At 65.1% G+C, this 1,608-nt stretch overlaps 1 protein-coding gene across 1 annotated transcript in view; it reads left to right on the top strand.

Moving 5' to 3' along the window:
* TARBP2 (TAR (HIV-1) RNA binding protein 2) overlaps positions 1 to 1,141 on the top strand; it is a 16,248-nt gene extending 15,107 nt beyond the window's left edge. The window contains exon 8 of the mRNA XM_014959294.1: positions 1,080 to 1,141. Coding sequence (XP_014814780.1) covers positions 1,080 to 1,141 — 62 coding nt within the window. The remainder of the gene's footprint in view (positions 1 to 1,079) is intronic.
* Positions 1,142 to 1,608: the final 467 nt, after the last annotated feature.

The raw sequence follows: 1,608 nt of genomic DNA on the forward strand, positions 1-1,608 counted from the left end.
CCGTCCCCCCAGCGGCCGCTCCGCCGCGGCTCTTTGTCGCCACCCAGTGGCCGCGCCGCGCTCCTGCAGCCCCGACGGGGCGGTTCCGGCTCCGCCGCTCCCCGGGACTTCCTCCCCCCCCGGCTTTTCACCCGCTCCCTCAGACCCAAATCCAGCTGAAATCGCCCCAAACGCTCAGGACAGGGGAGGTCCCAGGCCCCGTTAGTGTGTCCGTCCCCCCCTCCCCAAGCAGGGTCACCTGCAGTGTCACCCCCGTGGGTGACAGCCCCGTGGTTTCCCCCGGCAGCTCGGACGGCTGGATGGGGTCACCCCCGTGGGTGACACCCCCAAAGTGTCCCCAGGTAAGTCTGATGGCCTCACGGTGTCACCCCGGCGGGTGACACCCCCCCAGTGTCCCCGTGTGGGTCTGACGGGTGGATGGTGTTGCCTGGGTGGGTGACAGCCCCACGGTACCCGCCCAGGCAGGTCCAATGGCCACGCGGTGTCACCCCCAGTGGGTGACAGCCCCACAGTGTCCCCCGGCACATCTGGTGGCTGCACAGTGTCAGGGAGGGTGACAGCTCCACAGTGTCCCCAGGCAGGTCCGATGGCCGGATGGTGTCAACCGGGTGTCCCCAGGAGGGTGACATCCCCGCGGTGTCCCTACCCAGCTCTGATGGCTGGACAGTGTCACCCGGGTGGGTGACATTCCCCATGGTGTCCCCAACCAGGTCTGATGGTCACACGGTGTCATTCCAGTGGGTGACAGCTCCACAGTGTCTCCAGGAGGGTGACATCCCCACAGTGTCCCCAACCAGGTCTGATGCCCAGATGGTGTCACCCAGGAGGGTGACAGCTACAGTGTCATCCTCCTGCCACCCCACAGTGTCCCCAGGAGGGTGACATCCCTGTGGTGTCCCCAAACATCTCTGATGGTCAAATGGTGTCACCCCAGTGAGTGACAGCCCCACAGTGTGCCCGGTGGGTGACATCCCCGTGGTGTCCCCACCCAGCTCTGATGGCTGGACAGTGTCACCCGGGTGGGTGACATCCCCGTGGTGTCCCCAACCGGGTCTGATGGTCACATGGTGTCTCCCCAGGGGGTGACATCCCCACAGTGTCCCCAACCAAGTCTGATGGCCAGACGGTGTCACCCCAGTGAGTGACAGCCCCACAGTGTCTCCAGGAGGGTGACATCCCCGTGGTGTCCCCAGACATCTCTGATGGGCCACATGGTGTCACCCCAGTGGGTGACATCCCCATGGTGTCCCCAACCAGCTCTGATGGTCAGATGGTGTCCCCAGGTGGGTGACACCCCCGTGGTGTCCCCAACCAGCTCCGACACCCAGACGATGCCCCCCAAGGATGACACCTGAGCTTTGTGTCCCCCCTGGAGCCCTGTCCCCCCCACCCAGTGACACCCCCCCGGTGTGTGTGTCCCCCCTGGGTGTCCCCAGGACAGGGTGACCCCGGGGGTGTCCCCAAGGGGGGGGCAATGAGGGGTCGCAGCCGCCGGCTCCTGGGTAATATTTAATGTGATATTTGTATTTTGCAGCATAAATAAAAGGCACGTTACATCCGTACGACGCGGCCGGGGAGGGGGGGGACACTCAAAGACGTGTCCCCCCT

This window comes from Calidris pugnax, unplaced genomic scaffold (assembly GCF_001431845.1).
Source record: "Calidris pugnax isolate Ruff unplaced genomic scaffold, ASM143184v1 scaffold324, whole genome shotgun sequence".
Lineage (NCBI taxonomy): Eukaryota > Metazoa > Chordata > Aves > Charadriiformes > Scolopacidae > Calidris > Calidris pugnax.